The 24,832-nt window shown below is 38.8% G+C and overlaps 1 protein-coding gene and 1 pseudogene across 1 annotated transcript; one reads left to right on the top strand and one right to left on the bottom strand.

Annotated features, from left to right (window-relative positions):
• Or11a4b-ps1 (olfactory receptor family 11 subfamily A member 4B, pseudogene 1) lies at nt 15,524-16,134 on the top strand (annotated as a pseudogene).
• On the bottom strand, nt 17,571-18,500 carry Or1o11c (olfactory receptor family 1 subfamily O member 11C). The gene is given in 1 exon segment (NM_001000277.1): nt 17,571-18,500. A coding segment is annotated over 1 exon segment (930 nt).
• Nucleotides 18,501-24,832: the final 6,332 nt, after the last annotated feature.

The raw sequence follows: 24,832 nt of genomic DNA on the forward strand, positions 1-24,832 counted from the left end.
AAAATGTGGTACATCTACACAATGGAATATTACTCAGCTATCAAAAACAACGAGTTTATGAAATTCGTAGGCAAATGGTTGGAACTGGAAAATATCATCCTGAGTGAGCTAACCCAATCACAGAAAGACATACATGGTATGCACTCATTGATAAGTGGCTATTAGCCCAAATGCTTGAATTACCCTAGATCCCTAGAACAAACCAAACTCAAGACGGATGATCAAAATGTGAATGCTTCACTCCTTCTTTAAATGAGGAAAAAGAATACCCTTGGCAGGGAAGGGAGAGGCAAAGATTAAAACAGAGACTTAAGGAACACCCATTCAGAGCCTGCCCCACATGTGGCCCATACATATACAGCCACCCAATTAGACAAGATGGATGAAGCAAAGAAGTGCAGACCGACAGGAGCCGGATGTAGATCGCTCCTGAGAGACACAGCCAGAATACAGCAAATACAGAGGCGAATGCCAGCAGCAAACCACTGAACTGAGAATAGGTCCCCTATTGAAGGATTCAGAGAAAGAACTGGAAGAGCTTGAAGGGGCCCGAGACCCCAAAAGTACAACAATGCCAAGCAACCAGAGCTTCCAGGGACTAAGCCACTACCTAAAGACTATACATGGACTGACCCTGGACTCTGACCCCATAGGTAGCAATGCATATCCTAGTAAGAGCACCAGTGGAAGGGGAAGCCCTGGGTCCTGCTAAGACTGAACCCCCAGTGAACTAGTCTATGGGGGGAGGGCGGCAATGGGGGGAGGGTTGGGAGGGGAACACCCATAAGGAAGGGGAGGGGGGAGGGGGATGTTTGCCCGGAAACCGGGAAAGGGAAGAACACTCGAAATGTATATAAGAAATACTCAAGTTAATAAAAAAAAAGTGTGTCCCTGATGCTTTTCTCTATACTCTAGTACACTTTTCCTCCAAATAAATTGCCTTGATATGAGGAGTTTTGCCTTGTCTTATACCTTTATTTGTGTGTATCTTGGAGTCCTGACCCCTTTTGAAGGGATACTGAGAAGGAATGGATCTGGTGGGAGAGGAGTGTAGTAGGGGAAGGTGGGAAAAGTGAAGGGTGGAAAAACTGAGATCAGGATATATTGTATGAGAGAAGAATCTCTTTTCTATAAAAATAAATATGACACATGTATATAATGAAATTTTACTCACTTTTAAAAACTGAGGTATAGTTTTCAAGGAAGTGAATGATCTTGAAAGTGAGACAACTCAGAAAAGCAGAAACCTCAGTATTTTCTCTCAAATGTAGATTCTAGGATATGATGTCCATATGTAAGTGTTTGAAGAGGAGTAAATATAAATGAAGCATTAACTATGAAGGAAACCAAAGTTGGACAGAGAGAGAGAGAGAGAGAGAGAGAGAGAGAGAGAGAGAGAGAGAGAGAGAGAGAGAAAGATCACTAACTTGCCGTTGTGGTGCAATAGCATCACACATTCATCACTGAAATTGTGTGGAGAGTTAAAGCCTACTTGGGAGATGTTATAATTGCAGTTGTTTCTGGTTGTCTTTTCATACTTTACAATAAATGTCACATGAGGTGCTCATAATTAAACTTTTAAAACATCTGGGTCTCTGTATGCTAACTCTAAACAATGAGCTATATGTGAAAGAGGAAAGATTCAAGTAGGTATGACATAATACAATTTTTCCCTTTTCATTATTTATATGTTCACTAATTTCTGGCTGCTCACAATTTGTAGATGTCCTAATTGATAAATGTTTTAGAATAAGGAGACCTCAGTTTTATGGTAATATGTTTTAAATAAGAATGAGAACTGAAAAGTTTCAGAAAGCTAACACTCATTGGAGATACTGTTAAGTCACAGGTGTCATACTGCATCCTCAACTGGAGATGCTTTAAATCACAAATGTTACACTCTGTCCCAGAATTCCTGACTTAAGAGACTTGGTTGAGATATAAGAATCTGTGTTTACAACAAACTGATACTAATAATTAACTACACTGAATAAAAAACTAGCAGAGTGTTCTGTCAATCATACCTGCAAAATCACTTTTCCATCTGTCCCATTTACATTTTGTGCATGGAATTAGGAGATTCTTCCCATACAAGTTTATTTCTACTCTTACACTCTTTCTTTTACACAGTCCTTCTGGATGTCAGGCAAGGGCATGCTTCTCATGCTGTCAATCCCCATGTTAAATATTCCTACTGCTACTGTATTCATCTCAAATCCATTTATCTATAAAATGTGTTGATCATATTTGGATCTCAGAGCAACTGAGACTCATTACTGAGGTTATCTAAAAACTAGTTGAGCATCAATGGCTGCATCTAAAAGACATAGCTAAAGCTGGGCTACTTCATGAGGAATCCCTTGGCCTGTACAGTGATTGTCTACTTTTTCTATTTCTTATTATATATTCATGCAAAAATTCCCATCTCAATCCTTAGTTCTTTTTTAATTCAATGACTTTAATTCCATGATTTCTTGAATCCACATATAGCAAGCACATATATTTCCCATAGTAACTCTCACCAATATCAGTTTAAATTTCATTCCTCAAATTATGACTTGATTTTTCAAAAGGACAGCTCAATTGAAAATCTTTCATTTTCTCTTCAAATCTTTTGTCTGACTTTTAAGGTGCCTCCAATACTCTCCTGGTTTCTAGTGATCTCTCTGACACATCTTCAGTCTCCTAATCTGGTTTCTCCTCTTGTTTCAAATTACTTTTAAACTCATCTTTTGTACCTCTCTTCTAGTTAATGTTCCAGGCTTCAAATACATGTAAACGAAACAATCTGTTTGAATTTTCATTTCCGGCTTATTTTCCTCAAACGTGTGTGTGTATGTGTGTGTGTGTGTGTGTGTGTCTGTCTGTCTGTCTGTCTATATATATATATATATATGTATGTATGAGTGCATCACATATATATACATATATATAACATTATTTCATCATAGAAACATTTTACTGTGAAACATTCTTTTAGGTGGGGTTATTTATATGCAGCTTTGGAAACTAACATACAAATGGAATGGTGTCCTATACTATATCTACTATGATCTACTCTGAAATATGAGCTCATATTCCATAAAATAGCACATTTCACACTTACCTTCTGACCTCTCTAATGTCCACTAATGAGTGTTGAATTTAGAAACATCCACTTTGCCCAGTGGTCTTAGACCTAAAAGCATCCTGCCCTTTGCACTCATTGCTGAGACTGTATATGAGAGTGGAGATGATGGAGTCTGGAAGTCTAATCTGTATTAACTCTCTTGGGATCAGAAAAGGATTGCCTACAGAAAAAATAAAAACCTTTCTTGACCTTAGAGACTCAGTTCCCAAAGTTATGCATTAGTGACAAGTATATAATAACTTTCCATTAAGAATTTTTCCTGAAAATATGTTTAAGAATAATATCACTAAACAGTCAGATATCTTGGCCGAAATTCAGATGTGAAAGCAGAAAGCTATTTACAACTCATGGTTTATTTCTAGTTATTGATGTACCTTCTTAACTAAGGAAAACCTGAATAGTGTACATGGGTCATAATATTTCCTGGTCTCTAATGAAATCCACTCTAATTGATGTGTGAGTTTTTAATTGCACATTTATAAATAGGTATAGATTAAAACATGTCCTATTTGTTAGTAATCATCTACCATAAGATTCTGACAGCATTGCAAACCTAATTCTACCTAAATGAGAATTCTTGTTCCATTCTCCTAATTCTTTCTCATTCAGTTTTTATCATCTTTGATTAATATTTTCACAACTCATAAATAGTTTTGCAGTATGCCATACATTGAAGTCATCTGGGAAATATTTAGCTATTTAAGACCAACAAGACAATATGTGAAATTAGTAACAGTCCATTTTGTCTCTAATAAAAATGGCCAGAAGTTGGTAATATGGAGAAGAGCTGGTCTATTCTCAGGAACATGAGACAATAATGTTTCTGTGTCTCTGTCACATACAGGCACCTGCCAACACTGTGAAGTTCCAGTAATTATCTTATTTCTTCCTTCCTCTTAGGAACATGACTGAACTCGAGAATAAAATTGGTCTGATCAGATTAAGAAAAAGAAAATGTAGACAAGATGGATGAAGCAAAGAAGTGCAGACCGACAGGAGCCAGATGTAGATCGCTCCTGAGAGACACAGCCAGAATACAGCAAATACAGAGGCGAATGCCAGCAGCAAACCACTGAACTGAGAATAGGACCCCCGTTGAAGAAATCAGAGAAAGAACTGGAAGAGCTTGAAGGGGCTCGAGACCCCATATGTACAACAATGCCAAGCAACCAGAGCTTCCAGGGACTAAGCCAATACCTAAAGACTATACATGGAGTGACCCTAGACTCTGACCACATAGATAGCAATTAATATCCTAGTAAGAGCACCAGTGGAAGGGGAAGCCCTGGGTCCTGCTAAGACTGAACCCCCAGTGAACTAGACTGTTGGGGGGAGGGTGGCAATGGGGGGAGGGTGGGGAGGGAAACACCCATAAGGATTGGGGGAGGGGGATGTTTGCCCGGAAACCGGGAAAGGGAATAACACTCGAAATGTATATAAGAAATACTCAAGTTAATAAAAAAAAAAAGAAAATGTAAATCTTTTCTAATGTATAGCATAGGAGGCCTCCTAAGGAAACAATGAACCATAGAAGGTCATGAAGTAGAAAATTCACCAATTCTACACTCAGTTATTCTAAGTATAGGTTCACATTTGTCTCCTTGGCCAGAGCATACAATCATGGGAGTCATTTTTTAAAATTATGGTATATATTTATTTTCTAATCTTTGCAATTTCTACACCATACAAAAGTAGGGTGGAATTAATATGGTCTTTCTTTTTAGCCACTTAGTGGAATAAGTGACTGATAGAAAAACAATGTTCCTAATGTATATACTAGTAATTATAACATACATCTGGAGTCTTAAGATGATATCATTTCCATTCATGTCTAAGTAATACAGCTCTTAAAACCCATCTTGAATTACTGTTACCTGTGTCTAATGGATTAAGCCCTCCAATGCATCCTTATTGTTTGAGAGTCAAACAACTCCATCCAGGGCAGATCAGGCACACATGCTTCTCTCCCATACCTCAGAGCATGCCTGTCTCCCAGGAAGTCTGCCTTAACCAGGGAAAGAGACTACCTGTCTTCCAGGATGTCTGCCAAAAAACAGGAACACAGGTGAAAACCCACCACAATACCTGGCCCAGCTGAGACTCCCACATATTCCAGCTTATGCAGGACCAATCTTCTCTTCTGCAGCCCTGTATTCTTTGCAGTCTGCAGCTCCACCTCCAGATCATGTGCACCTGCCCCTCTCCTACATCTCACTAACTGTCCCAGAAGGTCTGCCATAAGCAGGGACACAGGTGAAACCCATGAACCAATACCTGTCCCAGCTAGTATCTCCATGGAGCTCAGCCAATGTGGGACCTGTGGAGCAGAGCAGCCAAAGCCTCATTTTCCTTCCAGTCTGCAACTCTGTGCAAGGCAGATTGGGCAAGCCTGCCTCAATCCCATAGCCCACAGCTCGTCTGTCTCCCAGGAATTCTGCTATGATCAGGACACAGCCTCCCTGTCTCCCAGGAGGTCTTCCTCAGAAGATGGAAAGATCTCCCATGCTCATGGAGCAGTAGGATTAACATAGTTAAAATGGACGTCTTACCAGAAGCAATCTACAGATTCAATGCAATCTCCATCAATAGTCCAACTCAATTCTACACAGACATAGAAAGTGCAACTCTCAACATCATCTGAAATAACAAAACCCAGGATAGCAGTACCAATTCTCAACAATAAAAGAACTTCTGGGGGAATCACCATCTCTGACTTCAAGCTGTACTACAGAGCAATAGTGAGAAAAACCACTCGTTATAGTACAGAAACAGACAGATCAATCAATGAAATAGAGTTAAAGACCCAGAAATATACCCACACACCTATGGACACTTGATTTGTGACAAAGAAGCCGAACACATACAGTAGAAAAAAGAAAACATGTTCAACAAATTATGCTGGTCTAACTGGCAATCTGCATGTTGAAGAATCAAACTGATCCATATTTATCACCTTGTACAAATATCAAGTCCATGTGAATCAAGGACCTCAACATAAAACTAGATACACTGAATCTAACAGAAGGGAAAGTAGGAAATAGCCTCAAACATATTGCCACAGGGGGAGATTTCCTGAAAACAGCACCAATGTCTCATGCTCTAAGAGCAACAGTTGACAAGTGGGAACTCATGAAACTGCAAAGCTTCTGTTAATCAAAGGACAATGTCAATAGGACAAAATGGCAACCTTCAAATTGGGAAAGAAATTTACTAACCCTTATCTGATAAAGGGCTAATATCCAAAATATATAAATAACTCAAGAAGTTAGACTCAAAAAATAAAAACAAATAATCCAATTGAATCATTGGGTATAGAGCTGAACAGATTTCTCAACAGAGGAATTTCAAATGATCAAGATGCACTTACAGAAATGTTCAGCTTCCTCAGTCACCAGAAAAATTAAAATCAAAACAACATTGAGGTAAAAAAAATCAAGTAACACTACACGCTGCTATGATGAGAAAGAGGAGCACTCCTCCATCGTTGATGGAAGTACAAAGTGGTAGGGGTACACCCACTCTAGAAATCAACCTGGAGGCCCCTCAGAAAATTGGAAATAGTTCTACCTGATGACCCAGCTATGGCACTCCTGAGCATAAACCCAAAAGATGCTGAACCATATCACAAGGACATGTGCTCCTCTATGTTCATGGCAGCCTTATTTATAATAGCCAGAAACTAAAAACAACGTAGATATCATTCAGTCAAAGATAGAAAAAATATGGTTTACTTGCACAATGGAATACTACTCAGCTATTAAAACGTTATGAATTTTACAAGGAAATGAATGGAACTAGAAAACACTGTCCTGATTGAGGTAGCACTAACACAAAAAAGGCAGACATGGTATGTACTCACGGATAAGTGGGTATTACTGATATAGTTCAGAATGCCCATGATAAAATTCACTGACCATTTGAAGCTTAACAAAAAGGAAGGTCCAAATATGGATATTTCAATCCCACTTATAAGCTGGAACAAAATAATCATGAGGGGCAAAGGGAGGGAGGGTTCTGGATAGGAGAGGAATTGGGGAAGAAAAAGGTGGAGCAGAATCAAGTATGGGAGAGATAGGAGAGAAGTCCAGAGGGTCAGAAAAATGAATAAAAGAATGCAGCATTGTGGGCTTGGGCAGGGTGTACCTCTGGAAAGTCCCAGACAACAGGTATGAGAGGCTCCCATGACCCAATGGGGAAAACCTTAGCCAAAATACACAACAGTGGGGAGATGGAACTAAAAGAGACTACCTGTAGTAGATAGACATAGCCCCTATTTGAGGCATGAGCCACCCATCCAACTTAAAGCTTTTGACTCAGTATTGTTCCTGTCTCAATGAAATGCAGAGACAAAAAATAGAGAAGAGACCGAAGGAAAGCCCATCCAGTGATTGACCCAACGTGGGATCCATCACATGGGCAAGCACTAAACACTGACAGCATTACTAATACCTTGTTGTACTGGTAGACAGGAGACTAGCATTGGTGTCCTCTGCAAGGCTCTACCAACAGCCGACTGAGACAGGTGCAGATACTCATGGTCAACCATTGGACCAAGTTATGAGGTGTGGAAATCCTATAGAAGAGTTAAGGGAATGACTGAAGGAGATAAAAGGGATTTCAGCCTCATAGGAAGAACAACAGTAGCAACTAACCAGGACCCCTCAGAGGTCCCAAAGACTGAGTCACCAAGCAATGTACATACATAGGCTGCTCTGGTTCCCAGTTAATATGTAGCAGAAGCCTTTCTTATCTGCCTCAGTGGGAGAGGAGTTACCTAGTCTTGTTGAGACTTGAGGCCCCAAGAAAGGGGCATTCTAGCAGTGTGAGGTGTGAGTCAATAGGTGGGTTTGAAGGTTGGGGATCACCCTCTCAATAGAAATGTGTAAGTTGGTAGGGGTAAAGAACACATGGAGGGGAACCATATTTGGAATGTAAATAAATAAAATAATTAATATAAAAAAAGAAGAAGAAAGTTAAACATACTGTGGTGACCTAGAAGACCCTGCACCAGCTTCCCCCTCTTTCCTTGTACATTTCTCTCTGCTCTTCAACTTCTTGTCTCAACCACACTGACCTCCAAGTCAGCACCAGTTCTCCACTATGGTGAATATTCTGACACTTGATAAACCTACATGGCTAATTCCTTCCTTTTTGTCTTATACTCTTTGTTTTTCTATTTCATGTAAAACACACACACATACACACACACACACACACACACACACACACACACACACACTAATTATTGCTCTTCCCTGCTCTGTTCTTATCAATAGACTCTATATCAATTTGGTGTATTGATCCTTATTGCATATCTTCAACTTAAATGCAAGTTCTAGGAAGTAACAAAAATGCTTTATAGTTTTTTTTCTGAATACTGTAACCCAAGCATCCAAAAAACAATACCTATCATTTTTACCTGACCTCTGTGCATTTACAGAGCTCACAAAGAGCCTAATATTACCTATTGAGTACCTGCTTAGAAATCTCATGAGATCACTTTTACCTCAGTTTGCATCTACACGTTATCCACTTTATTCTGTGATGCTAAACTTAAAGATCAAAAATACATAGAAAAAACATGCCTAAACACAAGTGATGTATGTTCTAGATTGAGTAAATGACAATAGCAATTGAGCGATAGTTAGTTTGGCATTTTGTTGTCCTACATGATATATTCAGACTAGTTAGTGTCAGAAGCACTATGGAAATTTCATTACATTATCAGTGAGTCAACAAAGGAAATGCCTGCCATGAACACATGTGTAGGAGACATGTTGGAAATGTAACTATTGATAGTGGCACACTCCAAGAATCATGAATCATATTAACTGACACACATGGCCCAGGACTTGGGCTTGAAATGCTGTAAGAAGTATATACTACTATAGTTCACAAATTGTTTTCATTTTTTCTGATAATATGATCCTCCCTCTTCCACTAACAACCCTACTACAGAGTCATGTAGTTAATTTAACCCCAAAGACAACCTAACTTTTTGCCAACACTGGAACCCAACCTGCTTCTCTGATGAACACTGACTGTGACAGGTATTGAGAAATTAATCCTCTAATTCTTTGCTCTCCTTATCTCCTCTCTTATCCTTGCACGAAGACATGCTCCCACCTCCATCAGCAGATTCACTCAAGATACACACATACACACCCTGCCATAGGTTTACAACATATCATATGCTTGACCCAACAGCCTATCATTAGATCTGAAAAATCCCAAACATACCAAGAATGTAGGCCAAAATATCATCCAAAAAAAATTAGTAAAATAAAAGATTTTCAAGAGTCACTTGTACAGTGAACCTACTGTGTCTATGATGTAATTTTCAGAAACCGCACTCAGGGCCCTAGTTACTCTCACTCACCCATTGCTCTGGTCTGAACTTCCTTTCATGAGATGGAGGGGGGAAGACCCTAAAAGTCCCTGTGAAGGTATATCCCACATAGACCAAGGTCTCAGGAGGTGGAGAAACTAGGCCTTCTGCATATATGTAACAGTTGCTCAGCTTGGTCTTCCTGTGTGGCAACTAACAGGGGGAGCAGGAACTGTTTCTGACTCTGTTGCCTGCCTTTGATTCGGTTTCCCCCCCCAATGGGCTGCTTTAGTAGGAGAAGATGTGCTTAGCCTTCACTGCAACTTGAAATGCCTAGGCAGGTTCATATCCACTGGAGGCCTCCCTTTTTCTGAAGAGAAAGTGAGGGTAGGGTAGAGGGAGGGACTAGGAAGAAAGGAAAGAGGGGAAACAGTGATAGTGATGTAAAGTAAATAACAATTAATATTTTTTAATAAAGAGTTCAAAGGTTTCACTTGGGCTACATAGAGATTTTCACACTAGTTTGCACAATAGGAAACCATGTCTAAGGAAGTAAGGGAGTGAGGTATGGGAGAATGGAGGGAAGGAAAGAGAGAGAGGTAGAAATAGGGGGAATGAGAGAAATTTTCTGCCAATAGTACATTTTCCTATTAGTCTAAGCCGCAGTACATACTTTAGAATGGATATAAGAACATACTTATGATGATAATACTTAATCTCAGCAGATTTTCTTTGTGTGTTCAATAGCAATTAGTTTCATCCATCTTGTCTAATTGGATGGCTGTATATGTATGGGCCACATGTGGGGCAGGCTCTGAATGGGTGTTCCTTCAGTCTCTGTTTTAATCTTTGCCTCTCTATTCCCTGCCAAGGGTATTCTTGTTCCCCTTTTAAAGAAGGAGTGAAGCATTCACATTTTGATCATCCATCTTGAGTTTCATTTGTTCTAGGCATCTAGGGTAATTCAAGCATTTGGGCTAATAGCCATTTATCAATGAGTGCATACCATGTGTGTTTTTCTGTGATTGGGTTACCTCACTCAGGATGATATTTTCCAGTTCCAACCATTTGCCTACGAATTTCATAAAGTCATTGTTTTTGATAGCTGAGTAATATTCCATTGTGTAGATGTACCACATTTTCTGTATCCATTCCTCTGTTGAAGGGCATCTGGGTTCTTTCCAGCTTCTGGCTATTATAAATAAGGCTGCGATGAACATAGTGGAGCACGTGTCTTTTTTATATGTTGGGGCATCTTGTGGGTATATGCCCAAGAGAGGTATAGCTGGATCCTCAGGCAGTTCAATGTCCAATTTTCTGAGGAACCTCCAGACTGATTTCCAGAATGGTTGTACCAGTCTGCAACCCCACCAACAATGGAGGAGTGTTCCTCTTTCTCCACATCCTCGCCAGCATTTGCTGTCACCTGAGTTTTTGATCTTAGCCATTCTCACTGGCGTGAGGTGAAATCTCAGGGTTGTTTTGATTTGCATTTCCCTTATGACTAAAGATGTTGAACATTTCTTTAGGTGTTTCTCAGCCATTCGGCATTCCTCAGCTGTGAATTCTTTGTTTAGCTCTGAACCCCATTTTTTAATAGGGTTATTTGTCTCCCTGCGGTCTAACTTCTTGAGTTCTTTGTATATTTTGGATATAAGGCCTCTATCTGTTGTAGGATTGGTAAAGATCTTTTCCCAATCTGTTGGTTGCCGTTTTGTCCTAACCACAGTGTCCTTTGCCTTACAGAAGCTTTGCAGTTTTATGAGATCCCATTTGTCGATTCTTGATCTTAGAGCATAAGCCATTGGTGTTTTGTTCAAGAAATTTTTTCCAGTGCCCATGTGTTCCAGATGCTTCCCTAGTTTTTCTTCTATTAGTTTGAGTGTATCTGGTTTGATGTGGAGGTCCTTGATCCACTTGGACTTCAGCTTTGTACACGGTGATAAGCATGGATCGATCTGCATTCTTCTACATGTTGCCCTCCAGTTGAACCAGCACCATTTGCTGAAAATGCTATCTTTTTTCCATTGGATGGTTTTGGCTCCTTTGTCAAAAATCAAGTGACCATAGGTGTGTGGGTTCATTTCTGGGTCTTCAATTCTGTTCCATTGGTCTATCTGTCTGTCTCTGTACCAATACCATGCAGTTTTTATCACTATTGCTCTGTAATACTGCTTGAGTTCAGGGATAGTGATTCCCCCTGAAGTCCTTTTATTGTTGAGGATAGTTTTAGCTATCCTTGGATTTTAGTTATTCCAGATGAATTTGCAAATTGTTCTGTCTAACTCTTTGAAGAAATGGATTCGTATTTTGATGGGGATTGCATTGAATCTGTAGATTGCTTTTGGTAAAATGGCCATTTTTACTATATTAATCCTGCCAATCCATGAGCATGGGAGATCTTTCCATCTTCTGAGGTCTTCTTCAATTTCTTTCTTCAGAGTCTTGAAGTTCTTATTGTACAAATCTTTTACTTGCTTGGTTAAAGTCACACCGAGGTACTTTATATTATTTGGGTCTATTATGAAGGGTGTCGTTTCCCTAATTTCTTTCTCAGTTTGTTTCTCTTTTGTGTAGAGGAAGGCTACTGATTTATTTGAGTTAATTTTATACCCAGCCACTTTGCTGAAGTTGTTTATCAGCTTTAGTAGTTCTCTGGTGGAACTTTTGGGATCACTTAAATATACTATCATATCATCCTCAAATAGTGATATTTTGACCTCTTCTTTTCCGATCTGTATCCCTTTGATCTCCTTTTGTTGTCTGATTGCTCTGGCTAGAACTTCAAGAACTATATTGAATAAGTAGGGAGAGAGTGAGCAGCCTTGTCTAGTCCCTGATTTTAGTGGGATTGCTTCAAGTTTCTCTCCATTTAGTTTAATGTTATCTATTGGTTTGCTGTATATGGCTTTTACTATGTTTAGGTATGGGCCTTGAATTCCTATTCTTTCCAGGACTTTTATCATGAAGGGGCGTTGAATTTTGTCAAATGCTTTCTCAGCATCTAATGAAATGATCATGTGGTTTTGTTCTTTCAGTTTGTCTATATAATGGATCACGTTGATGATTTTCCATATATTAAACCATCCCTGCATGCCTGGGATGAAGCCTACTTGATCATGGTGGATGATTGTTTTGATGTGCTCTTGGATTCGGTTTGGCAGAATTTTATTGAGTATTTTTGCGTCGATATTTATAAGGGAAATTGGTCTGAAGTTCTCTTTCTTTGTTGGGTCTTTGTGTGGTTTAGGTATAAGAGTAATTTTGGCTTCATAGAAGGAATTCGGTAGTGCTCCATCTGTTTCAATTTTGTGGAATAGTTTGGATAATATTGGTATGAGGTCTTCTATGAAGGTTTGATAGAATTCTGCACTAAACCCGTCTGGACTTGGGCTCCTTTTGGTTGGGAGACCTTTAATGACTGCTTCTATTTCCTTAGGAGTTATGGGGTTGTTTAACTGGTTTATCTGTTCCTGATTTAACTTCAGTACCTGGTATCTGTCTAGGAAATTGTGCATTTCCTGCAGATTTTCAAGTTTTGTTGAATATAGGTTTTTATAGTAAGATCTGATGAGTTTTTTAATTTCCTCTGAATCTGTAGTTATGTCTCCCTTTTCATTTCTGATTTTGTTAATTTGGACACACTCTCTGTGTCCTCTCGTTAGTCTGGCTAACGGTTTATCTATCTTGTTGATTTTCTCAAAGAACCAACTTTTGGTTCTGTTGATTCTTTCTATGGTCCTTTTTGTTTCTACTTGGTTGATTTCAGCTCTGAGTTTGATTATTTCCTGCCTTCTACTCCTCCTGGGTGTATTTGCTTCTTTTTGTTCTAGAGCTTTTAGGTGTGCTGTCAAGCTGGTGACATATGCTCTTTCCTGTTTCTTTCTGCAGGCACTCAACGCTATGAATCTCAGCAGATTTTAAATTGTGTTCTGACAAAGGGAATATCAGAATGAACCCTCTCATACTTCCCTAGCAGCATATTGGGCAGTAACATCTTGGGCACTATCCTCATGGGGTTTTCTCTCCAAGGAATTATTCTGTCCAAATTTCATTTCCCATAATAAACCACTTATTTATTTTCTGTTCATTCTAGTCATTCCATTGATGTTAAAAATAATAAAACTTTGGTAAAACCTTTGCCAATTACAAGGGAGAAAAGCATGTAATATCAAAGACGAAGGAATCCAACATGTAGTGAATTAAAAGGCACGAAAATTAGAGTAATAAATTGAAAATTAAAATGATGACCTTTAAGCTGAGCTCTACAGACACTGTGAACCATTTATGATCAAATATGGGGACTGAGCCAGGCATGGGTAGTGAACACCTTTGATCCCAGCACTCATGAGGCAGAATCAGGAGGATCACTGTGAGTTCAAGGCCAGCCTTAACTACAAATTGAGTCCAGGAAAGTTAGGACCATGATACCCTTTCTCTAAACACAAAATAAGGCAAAACAACATGGAGATTGAGCAATTGGGGTGAGTGCTTTCCTAACTTACCTGTGGGGACTGATGCTTATGTAGAGACAGCATTAGTGTAAAGTGTGCCTATTTAAACAGTGAAATTATTATTCATTAATTTTATTTTTACCAAAAGTTATATAATATTCATATAATTTATATGTAATAATGACAAAATTAATAACAGTATTTATATAATTAAAATATATAATTTTATATATTATTTATATAATATTCATATAATATAAAACATTTATATAATGTGTACTGTTCATGTAATATAATATAATATATGGTTCTTATCATATATGATACTCATTTTAGTTTACTAATATTTCAGAGTGTAAGTTGAGTAACAATATATTTTAGGTCAATTCATCAAACCTCTAATGTCAATCGATTCATTTGACTTTATCTCAGTATTTTTGTTTTGATGTTATCCTTGTTTTCTACCTTTCAGAACTGTGCCCACCCTGTGGAATCAACAAGGTTTCCATTTCTCCATTAGTCAAAGTCATACACAGAACTTTCTCCCTTCCATAACTTTCTCCCCCTCTCCCTTTCCCTCTCCCTCTTCCTCTCTCTGTCTCTTTCCCTCTCCCTCTCACTTTCCTCCTTATCCCTCTCTCCCTCTCTCTCACTCTCCATCTCCCTTCCCCTTTTCCTACCCCTCCCTTATTCTTCCCCTCCCTTCATCCCTCTCTCCTTCCCCTTCCCTCTTCCTCCCTTCCTCCTTCCCTCAGTCCCTTCCTATTCTCCCTCTTTTATTCCCTATCTTTCTTCCTTTCCTCTTTATGTCAGTACTGGATTCCCTAGCTGAAAACCCTTGAATTCCTTCCAAAGCCCAATATGGCTGCTCCTTTCTGAGACTGGGTTTACAAGTGTGCATCGCCAAACTTGGCCTTAACACTTCTAACATCCAAATGTGATAATTATTGTCAAACCTAACCAATAAAAATTATCCATGGAGTCTGCCAGAGGACCTAGGTTTTATTTCCAGCACTCACATGACAATAAATAGGGTTTCTAACTCCAGTTCCCATTGACCAGATGCCCTCTTCTACACTCTGCTGGCACCAGGCACTCACTTGGAGCAGACATACAATATAAACAAAAAATCAGTACACATAGAACAAACAAAAAATGTTTATTTGTTTGTGTGGAGAGCATACAGGGTTCTAGAAAACATGACATTAAGTATTCAGTATAGGAGAACAGGAATCAGGGCAAAACCGAGGTTCCACATTATACCCTACTTGGTGAGTGAGAGTCAAAAAGAGGAAAAACAGCACTGGAGAGTCCCCGACTTCCTCAGAGATTTCACTTCTCTGTAACTTAAACTTTGCCTGATACTTTTACATGGATACTGATGACATTTCCTCAGTTTTTGTTACACTTGGGTGATGAGTATCTACATAATCCAATCAGCACTTACAGAAAGGATGGTCACATCAGAAAAGGGCACTCTCCTGCTTCTGATGGTGGTCCCTCTGGCTGTTACCCAAACAGGTCCCAGTGATTTCAGGGGTCCAGTAGGAAACAACCTTGGAAAGGAGGGGCAGAGCTTGGGACCCGACCCTCAGGATTCTTTCCCTAGCTTGTCCTATTGTGTTTGTCCTGATCAAACCCTTCCACTTGCCACCAATACCCCTGCTACTCCACAGATTCCTGATCAAGCCTCGATGGTAACTGGTGTTGGTACTCACATTCTGACTGTCTGGCTTCATGGTAGATGGATTAGTTGTTGCTCTGATGGCCCAGCTGAGGTTCTGTGTCCCCAACCTAGTTGATTACTTTTACTGTGATTTCTCACCCTTGATGGTCCTGGCTTGCTCAGATACTGGACTGGTCCAGGTGACTACTTTTGTTCTCTTTGTTGTCTTCCTGACTTTCCCCTTTGGGCTGGTTCTGACTCTTATGCTCAGATTGTGGTGACTGTACTGAGAGTTCCCTCTGAGTCCAGAAGGTTAAAGAGTTTCTCCACATGCTCCTCTCACCTGGATGTGGTGTCTACATTCTACGGAACACTCATGGTCTTGTACCCTGGGCCTTCTGCTGTCCATTTCCAGCTCCTCTCCAAAGTCATTGCCCTGCTCTTCACAAAAGTCACTGACACCTTCAACCCTGGTATCTATGCCTTGGGGATTCAGGAGGTACAGCAGGCAATAAGAAGGCTTCTGTACTGCAACCCAAGTGAAATGGGACCAAAGAAGAGGGCAGTGAAGATTTTCTATTTGATTGTCTGTGAATTTATTAATAAGTCTCGCACAACGGACTGGAGATAGAGTAACTATGTTCTTTCTCCGAATTCTACTTTAAATCTGCTGAATTATTTTATGGAGGGGGATAATAGTTAAAGACTTTTCTCACGTGAATTTAAAGGATTTTGTGAATTATTGTGGGTTGTTGACTGCATACAGCATAAACAGTGCTCTTGTCTGAGCATCATACAGTGAAGACATGTACTGAATTGTCACTGTAACCTGTTACTGTATATAGTACTGCTGCTAATAACCAATGTAAAGAAAATTATAGAAACAATGTACAAATACAAACACATACCTGGAAAAATGTTCATTTATTTTATTGAAGTATGACATTTAAACAGTTCTTTCTTATTGGGTGTATTTGGTTCGAGCATGCAAACTTGATGATGCAAATTGCAATTTGTTATCCAACAAAATGATATGTCACAAGTAAGTTTACACACATATATACCCACACAGTAATAACAATAATTAATTATTTTAAAAGAAATCCTGTACTATACTCTCCATTTAAAGATAGAATAAAATTATATTCTTTCTCTTCCTGTTCCTATTCACTTGGGTTATTGTCAGACTCATCAGCCTCCTAACCTCTTACTTGCGTATTAATTTCTGTGAATGTTAAACTATATTTAGCATGATTTATCATCTACGTTCAGCAAGAGTAAGCATATTAAAAAAGGACAGAAACACTTAAATACTCTAGATCTCCAGAACAGGAGAGAGAGTAAATCCTATACAGATATCAAGAGGCTTTAGTTACTAAACAACTGGTAGGAAATCTAACAATTATCCAATGGTTTTAGAGATTTCAATGGATATTCATGCATCAGGAATATGAGTATAAGAAGAAAAATCTAAGAATATCAAACCCAACATAATATAATTTCCAACAGATCATTGTATTTTTTTACCTGTTCTGTTGCTTTAGCAAAGTACCTGAGAAGCAATGTAAGAACAAAAGTTTCATTTTCTTCATGGTTTGAAGAATACGATACATCAGGATGAGAAAAGCACAGCAATCAAGTGAGATCACAAGTCATACTACATGTCTGTTCAACATGCAAAAACAGATGAATAATAATAGAAAGTTTGGGTTTTTTTTCCTCTTTCTGTTTATCAGGCAAGGATGATTCTATGGAATGTGGATGGTGCCACCCACATTCACAATGGATCTTCCTCCTCAGTGAAATCTCTGCAGAGACACACTCACAGAAATGCCCAAAGTAGTATGATCAGGGTGATTCCAAATTCACTCCAGTTAATGCTGAAGATTAGCCACAATAATCATATAATTCTCCCATGAGCCATGGTGGTAGTTGGCTCACTTTGCATGCGTGGGATTGATGTGTGTGATGATTCTTCCTGAAGGATGATCCTTAGTCCTGAGACTTCTCTATGTTCAGGATCCTTCTCAAGGAACTCTTAACATCCCTATTTCTCAGACTATAAATGAACGGGTTCAGAGTGGGAGTTACCAAGGTATACAAAACAGCAGCTACCACCTCCCCAGAGGAGTGAGAAGTAGATGGGGGCTTCAGGTAGGTGGCAAAGACTGTGCTGTAGAAAAGGAGGACTACAGAGAAGTGGGAACTACATGTGGCTAAGGCTTTCCTTTTCCCCTGTGCTGATGGAACTCTAGCCACAGCATGAAAAATAGAAGCATAAGAACTTAAAATGCAGAAAAGTGCACTGATTCCCATTACTGCAGACAAACCCATCATCAGGCCCTCATTGAGATGATTGTCAGAGCAGGAAAGTATTAAGAGAGGCCTAGAATCACAGAAAAAATGAGGTATCCCTTCATTGGTTTGAAAATATAACTGAGAGAGCAATAAAGTATAGAACAACGACACGCAATGAGCTACTCCCCATGACCCACTGGCAAGAACTTCACATCTACAAGGAGTCATGAGAAGTGGGTAGAGCAGTGGGTGGCAGATAGCAGCATAGCGGTCAATAGCCATGACTGCCAGAAGCAGGTTATCCATGTCAGCAAAAAGAGCAAAGAAGTAAAACTGAGTCAGGCATCCAGAGAATGAAATGGATCCATCTCCAGTCCACAGAGCCTGCAGCATTTTGGGGGCTGTGGTGGTGATGAAGCAAAGATCCACAAGTGAGAGCTGACTGAGGAAGAAATACATGGGGGTGTGGAGGTGGATATCAGCACCAATAGCTAACAGAAGGAGCAGGTTCCCTAAAAGGCCCAGCAAGTAGAGAGCAAGGAAGATGCTAAAGAAGAGCTGCCATTTCTCTGGGTCCCTGGATAGTCCCAAGAGAATAAAGCCAGGAGCGTGGGTGCAGTTCATAATGGGTCTTTTGCTTCAAGATTAAATTGGTGTGAAGACAATTCACTAGCTGGAGGCAAGAATTGGCGTCAACCCAGACCTGGTCCCTTGGCAATGGGTCTCCCTCATGGCATAAATTGAGCAATAGAAACTAGAATAGCAAAAGGAGGTACGAGACTTAGAGTTCATTAAAAATGGCCCCCTAGGGAGACAAAAGACAATTTGTTGAGTGTTTTTCTGGAATTCTCTAAGTGGAACCTATGCTATTTAATCACTGTGTTACTTGATTGAATAACGCCTTCCTATGGATCTGTTTAACTGTAATTTATTTGAAGGTTGAGGCTGTATCTTAGTAGGTAGTGTGGTGATTTGCTTATCATTGGATTTCAATAAATATTCTTGAACATTCATAGAATCACCTTTCTGGTTTCAGATCCACCAGACAAAGTACACTACTGCTGTTTACTGGGTGATCTACTGTAACTACTCTTGCCTCAATGAATGCCTTGTTCACAGTGCTGCCAAGGAAGTTCCTTCAAATAATAAAATCATATTACTTCTTTGTTTACAAGAAGTTACTTAGAAACCAGAATTTTTATGAAATCTTATAAGTCCTTGAGTATACAAGGCTCTAGTCTTTTGACCTGGGGATGCCTCATCAACTCAGTCATGGCTCACTCTCCACATTCAATGAGTTTTTGGCATTCAACATTTACATTTCTCAGTACCAATTTTCTGTGTCAGTCAGCTTCTTTTGCCAGCATAATATTACAAACTCATTAATGGAAAAAGATTCACTTCAGATCAAAGGTCTGGTAAAAGATAGAAGGACCCCTCCTGATAAAATCTAAGACAGCAGAGAGCAACACACAGTACTATGTGGGAAGTGTGTGTCTGTGACTTCTGGTAACTATTCTTAAGCCACTAGTTTCTAATCATTATGGATTCACATAATCCAAAATGCAACCAAAAGTTCCACCACAGTGAGTTTCTCTAATCTCAATACCTCAAAGACCTGTGGCATGGCTCTGAATGATAATACATGGTTTCAAACCATAGGGTTTGTCCATGCCAACACAGTTTCTCTCCTAGGAAGTCTTATGCTTCTTTGATTGGCAGAACTGCCTCGCACCATCATAGATCACCACAATTGTCATATAGAGGATGTTACCATATATTTTTTGTTTAAATATTTAGTATTTGCCTCCTTCACAAGGAAATGAGACATAGATAGAACAGAGCAGAATCTGATTTTCCTCTTCAAAATATGCCTATTCTTGGCATTAAAAAAAAAGCAAATACTTGTTATGAAATGGATAATTGCCTAGCAGAGAATGGAAGCAGAAGTGGGCACTGTATTTTCCCATTTTGTGGTTCATTTTAAAATTTCAGGAAAGAACTACATTTCCTCCAGACATTGCCCTCCTAGTGTGACTTGAACACATCATATCTTTCATCCCCACATATGTAAATGGTGTTATAACATTGTTCTCCACAAACTCATCTACATTTCAGCCCCTTGATCGCCTTTTCTTCCTTACCTTAACTGGACATTTTCTCATCAATTCAATCAAATCTCATTGCAGCAAGAGAATAACTGGTTAGACTCATTATACTCTGATTACTATAATTCAAGCTGCAAACATTTTAGTTTTGTCTTTACTCGTGTCTATATGTCTAGTTCCTCTTCTTTCCTATTAATTACATATACTGTGCCTGGTTACTGGGAACTCCTAGGTTTGCCTCTGCTCCCTGTTCCACCCCTAGCTAGGCAGTCTTGCCTTTCTGGCTGGTCACCCATAGATTTTCTAATTCTAACTCCTGACATCATGTGCTTTTGTTAACAGTAATTACCATAGTTCCTCTAGCCTGATAAATCTTCCTCTTTAATCAAATTTTACCCAGCCTTCAAGACTATGTTATAATTTTATCTTCTTATCCACCATTAAACTGGTAGTGAGTACTTTACCTTATATATCTTATCTCTTTTCAGATTGGATGATCTAGTGTTCACATTAATATTGTAACATATAAATTTTTTCTTCTGATTTAAAGTAATTTTCCTGAGGGTGGAGACCATAATTTCTGTTAAAAAGGACAAAGAATACATGCCTTCTGTGAGGATAATTACTGGTCTTCAGGATAAGTTAGTATTCTGGATGTTGCCTCACTATGATCTGGACAAAGACAGTCAGAATAAGAAAAAGTTTGACTCTGTTCCAGAGTCATTCTTTAATAGATTTGACATCCCACCAATGAAATGAAAGATTATTTTGTATCTTGTTTTGTTGTGTGTAGTTTCTGTCTTGAAGGCCTGCTCCTTTCTGAAGGGAAACTGAGAAGGAATGGACCTGATGGGAGAGGGGTGTAGTGGGGGTACATTGGAAAGGAAAGCTAAAGGGAGGGGAAAATGAGATCAGTATTAATGTATGAGAGTAGAATAAAATAATATCTTAAAATTGTGGAGAAAAATATATCATGCACTAGTATGAAGTTAGCTGACAGGGCAATCCATCTCTTGTTGAATTTTATATTTTCTCCCTTTCTTGCCTTCTTTTTATTATTTTCCTTATTCTCAGACCTCAGCAGTATTTTTCTTCATTGTATTTTCTACTTAATTTGGTTTTTTAGTCTTTCTTTTATGAGAAGAATGAATGGACAATGTAGATCTAGGAAGGACTTCATCATGTTACTCTAATACACGACTATACTACTACTACTACTACTACTACTACTACTACTACTACTACTACTACTACTACTTTTTCTACTACTCCTACTAGCAAGAATGCTGGAAGTATTCTTGTTGATCAACTTCATGCCAACAATCAGGATATCTGCATATGTAACTTTTAGATAACAAGGAAATTATATTCTTGTGTTATAACTTAGACATCTGTGTTTAGGGCAAGGAGATGTCACAATACTTAGGAGTGTTGCTGCTTTTCCAGAAGACCTGAATTTGGCTCCCCACATCCATGTCAAGTGACACACAAGCATCTGTAGTTCTAGTTTCAAGCTCTCCAATCTCCTTTCTGTTCTCTGTGAGCACTGACACACATGTGTGTATACAAATACAGACATACCTATATTACAATAAAATATCATTTTAGAAGGTGACATAAAGCAGGTCTCACTAGATACAAGAAAATTGAAATAACTCACTGCATCTGATCAACCCCCCAAGGATTGAAGCTGGATATCAACAATAACAAAAACGAAATGGAGTCTACAAGCTCATGGAAACTGAATTCTGCTGAATAAAAAATGGGTCAAAACAGAAGGAAGGAAGGAAGGAAGGAAGGAAGGAAGGAAGGAAGGAAGGAAGGGAGGAAGGAAGGAAGGAAGGAAGGAAGGAAGGAAGGAAGTAAAAAAAGGCTTTCTATAATTCAATGAAAATGAATACACAGCACATCCAAACTTATGGGACACATTGAAAGTGTTACCAAGAGGAAAGTTCATTAAGTCCCTACATAAAATAATTAGAGTGATCTCATACTAGAAACTTGACAGCCCACTTAAAAGTGATAGCACAAGAAAGCTCTATCATAACAAAGAGAAGTAGACAGTTGAAAGAGGAGAGAGGAAAGATTTTAGGAGTGAGAGGTCATGTAGGACACCAGAACATAATGGCCCACTGAATCAACTAAGTGTTCATACGGGATCACAGAGAATGAAACATCAAGCACAGGACTTGCAGTATTCTCCACCAAGTCCTTCATGCCTATGTTATGGCTATTAGCTTGGTGGTTTTGTGGGATTCCTAACAATGGTAGCAGGTGTGTCTCTGATGCTTTTTACCTGCTCTTGGAACACTTTTCACCTAATGGATTGCCTTGTCCACATTTGATATGAGGGGTTTTGCCTTCTCTTTTTGTATCTTGTTTTGTTGTGTGTGGTTGCTTTTTTTATCTTGGAGATCTACTCCTTTCTGAAGGGAAACAGAGAAAGAATGGAACTGGTAGGAAATGGGTGTGGTGGGGGGACATGGGAAAGGAAGCTGTAGGGAAGAAAAAGTGAAGTCAGGATGTATCATATGAGAGAAGGATATGTTTTCAATAAAAACAAATATGGTACATGTACATAATAAGATTTTAATCACTGGTAAAGAACAATGAGATAAAATTTTCAAGAAACTGAATGATCTTGAAAATATTTGTATTAAATGAAGTGATACAAACTCCGAAAAGCAAAAAAATCTCATATTTTCTCTCAAATTATAACGTACATATATGTGTGTTTGAATTGGTGTGAATGTATATAAAGTCTTAAGAAGTATAAAGGAGGCGGCAATGGGGGGAGGATGGGGAGATGAACACCCATAAAGAAGGGGAGGGGGAGGGGTTAGGGGGATGTTGGCCCGGAAACTGGGAAAGGGAATGACACTCGAAATGTAAATAAGAAATACTCAAGTTAGTATTTAAAAAAAGGCACCAACAAGAAGTATAAAGGAGAACAAAGGAGGATAGAGAGGGAGAAGGAGAGAGAGAGAGAGAGAGAGAGAGAGAGAGAGAGAGAGAGAGAGAGAGAGATGTGCAGAGTTAAATCCCCACATGTGGTGAGATTTTATAATTTTAGTTGTTTCTAGTTGTCTATTCATGCTGTAAAGAACAAATAAGAAGCTCACAAGTAAACTTCAAACCAGCTAGGTCATGTTGCACTAACTGTAAATGATGAGTTGTATATGAATGATAGAAGATCCACGTAGGTATGGCACAATATCCTTTTATTCTTTTATTTTCCATTTACATGTTAATTAACATCTGGATGCTCACATATGCAGTTGTGCCAGTGTATAATTGGTTTAGAACGAGGAGACATGAGTTTCTAGGAATATGTTTTTAATTGAGATTGAGAACTTCAAAGTGTCACATCTCACCTGGAGATGCTGTTAAGTCACAGGTGTCACACGCCACTGCAGAGGTTCTTACTTAAGAGAGTGGGGTGACACACGAGAATCTGTGTTTCCATCAACTGATGCTGCAATTAGCAGCACCCAAATAAAAAATATGCAGTGTTCTGTCAATCATACCTGCAATATCACTTTTCCGTCTTTGTACTGAGAATTGGAAGGCTGCTTTCATACAAGGTTACATAGACTCCCACACACTTTCTTAGAAACAATCCTTCCCATCATCAGCCAATGATATGCCTCTCACACTATCAATCCCCATGTTAAATACTCTCAATGCTATTGTATTCATATCAAACATATTTATCTATAAAATATATACATCCCACTGGATCTCAGAGCAACCTCAGCACTGAGGTTATCTGACAACTACCTCCGCATCTGTGGTTGTCTCTAAAGACTTAGTTTCAGATGGGCTACATAGTAATATATGATGATTCCTTGGTTTCTAGAGTTATTGTCTCATTTTTCTATTTCTTATGATGTATTTATCCAAAAGCTCCTGTCTCAATTCTTACTTACTTGTTAATCCAAAAGTTTTAATTCTATGATTTCTTGAATTCTCTTAAAGTAAGCACTTATGCTATAATTGCCAAAACCCACATCAATGTCAGGTTTACATTTCAGTCCTTAAGTTATTATTTGACTTTCAAAAAAAGCTCAATCCAAAATCCTTAGTTTTTACTTCAAACCCTTTATCTGTCTAACCTTAAACATAACTAAATACTCTCCTGATTTCTAGTGATCTCTCATGTGTTCTCTTAGGTGGAGTTATTTACATGCAGCTTTGGAAACTAATATACAAGTGGAACAATGTCCTATAAGCCATCTCATATACCCTAGTTTGAAATATGAGCTCATACTCCATAAAATGCCACATTTCACACTTACCTTCTGACCTCTTTATGTCCATTGATGAGTGAAGAACTTAGAAACATCCACGTTGCCCAATGGTCATAGACCTACAAGTATCCTGTCCTTTGCACTCATTGCTGAGACTGTATATGAGAGTGGAGAAGATGGAATCTGGAAGTCTATCTAGTCTGTATTACCTCTCTTGGGATGAGAAGAGGTTTGCCTACAGAAAAAATTATCTCTTGACCTTGGAGATTCAGATCCCAAAGCTACTCATTAGTGACATATCTGTAATAAATTTCCATTGAGAATTTGCCTGTAGATATATTTGAAAAATAAATTCACCAATTGGCTTTAAAATATTAACCATACAGAAAATGTGGTACATCTACACAATGGAATATTACTCAGCTATCAAAAACAATGACTTTATGAAATTCGTAGGCAAATGGTTGGAACTGGAAAATATCATCCTGAGTGAGGTAACCCAATCACAGAAAAACACACATGGTATGCACTCATTGATAAGTGGCCCAAATGCTTGAATTACCCTAGATGCCTAGAACAAATGAAACTCAAGACGGAT

The sequence above is a fragment of the Rattus norvegicus genome, chromosome 20 (assembly GCF_021556685.1).
Source record: "Rattus norvegicus strain SHRSP/BbbUtx chromosome 20, alternate assembly SHRSP_T2T, whole genome shotgun sequence".
NCBI classification, from domain to species: domain Eukaryota; kingdom Metazoa; phylum Chordata; class Mammalia; order Rodentia; family Muridae; genus Rattus; species Rattus norvegicus.